Raw genomic sequence first — 852 nt, 5'->3', positions numbered from 1 at the left:
GATTTCACTTTCATTAAATCATGTAGAAACCAGTATTGTCACTCATCAACAACATCTAACACATTCAATTTTTCTGGTAATATATTTAATTATTTCATTATGTTTATAGATATGGTTTCATTTTTGTTTGATTTTTCATCAAATACAATATCTCATGTGATCTCAAGACAACAGCTGATTGAATTTCAGATACAATATTGATGCAGTTTTTAATAATCAATTAATTGTCATTTTTTATCATCAATTTTATCTGTAAATTTATCAATAATTTTAAAATTCTTTTTATAGACCTTGCATCTCCATCTGTATATTCAATGAGCAGTAGATTGCACCTCAGTTCATATTTTAAATAATGTAAATGAAACTTTTTACTTGCATTTGTATATTTTAATCAATATTGAAAATATGTTGATTATCATGATTGCAGCTTGCATCATCTCATTTTATAATTTTTTAATTAATTTATTATTAAATAGAAGATTTCTTGTCTTTTCTGCAATAATTTTGTTGATGCATTTTACAATGCTATTTGATTGCAGTGTGTTAAATATAATTATTTCATATGTAATTTCTTTGCTCTGATAGTAAATCTTCAGATTCTGATTTTTAAATTCATTATCATCATTTCAATGTAAAGTTTTTACACGGTGTTGTGTAATTGCTTCAATGTCTGTGATCAAATTCATCAACTTTGTGATAAATTTATCTTTTAATATCATTAAAATTATTTATTGATATCTCATAGCATCATCTGTTATCTCTAATCAATAATTAACACTCTCTTTAATAAATAAATTGTTTCTGTCAAAAAGTGTTTTTTTATTCTATATTAAATTGATGAAGAATTTCATC

The 852-nt window shown here is 23.2% G+C and overlaps 1 protein-coding gene across 1 annotated transcript in view; it reads right to left on the bottom strand.

The window, feature by feature from the left end:
* The window catches only part of HCAG_08547 (predicted protein), a gene marked incomplete at both ends in the record, with an annotated part of 1,835 nt that extends 1,532 nt beyond the window's left edge, over positions 1–303 (bottom strand). Inside the window, one exon of the mRNA XM_001536715.1 lies at positions 291–303. Coding sequence (XP_001536765.1) covers positions 291–303 — 13 coding nt within the window. The remainder of the gene's footprint in view (positions 1–290) is intronic.
* Positions 304–852: the final 549 nt, after the last annotated feature.

Source organism: Histoplasma capsulatum, genomic scaffold (genome assembly GCF_000149585.1).
Source record: "Histoplasma capsulatum NAm1 scaffold_11 genomic scaffold, whole genome shotgun sequence".
Taxonomy (NCBI): Eukaryota; Fungi; Ascomycota; class Eurotiomycetes; order Onygenales; family Ajellomycetaceae; genus Histoplasma; species Histoplasma mississippiense.
This window is presented reverse-complemented; position numbering and strand designations above follow the sequence as displayed.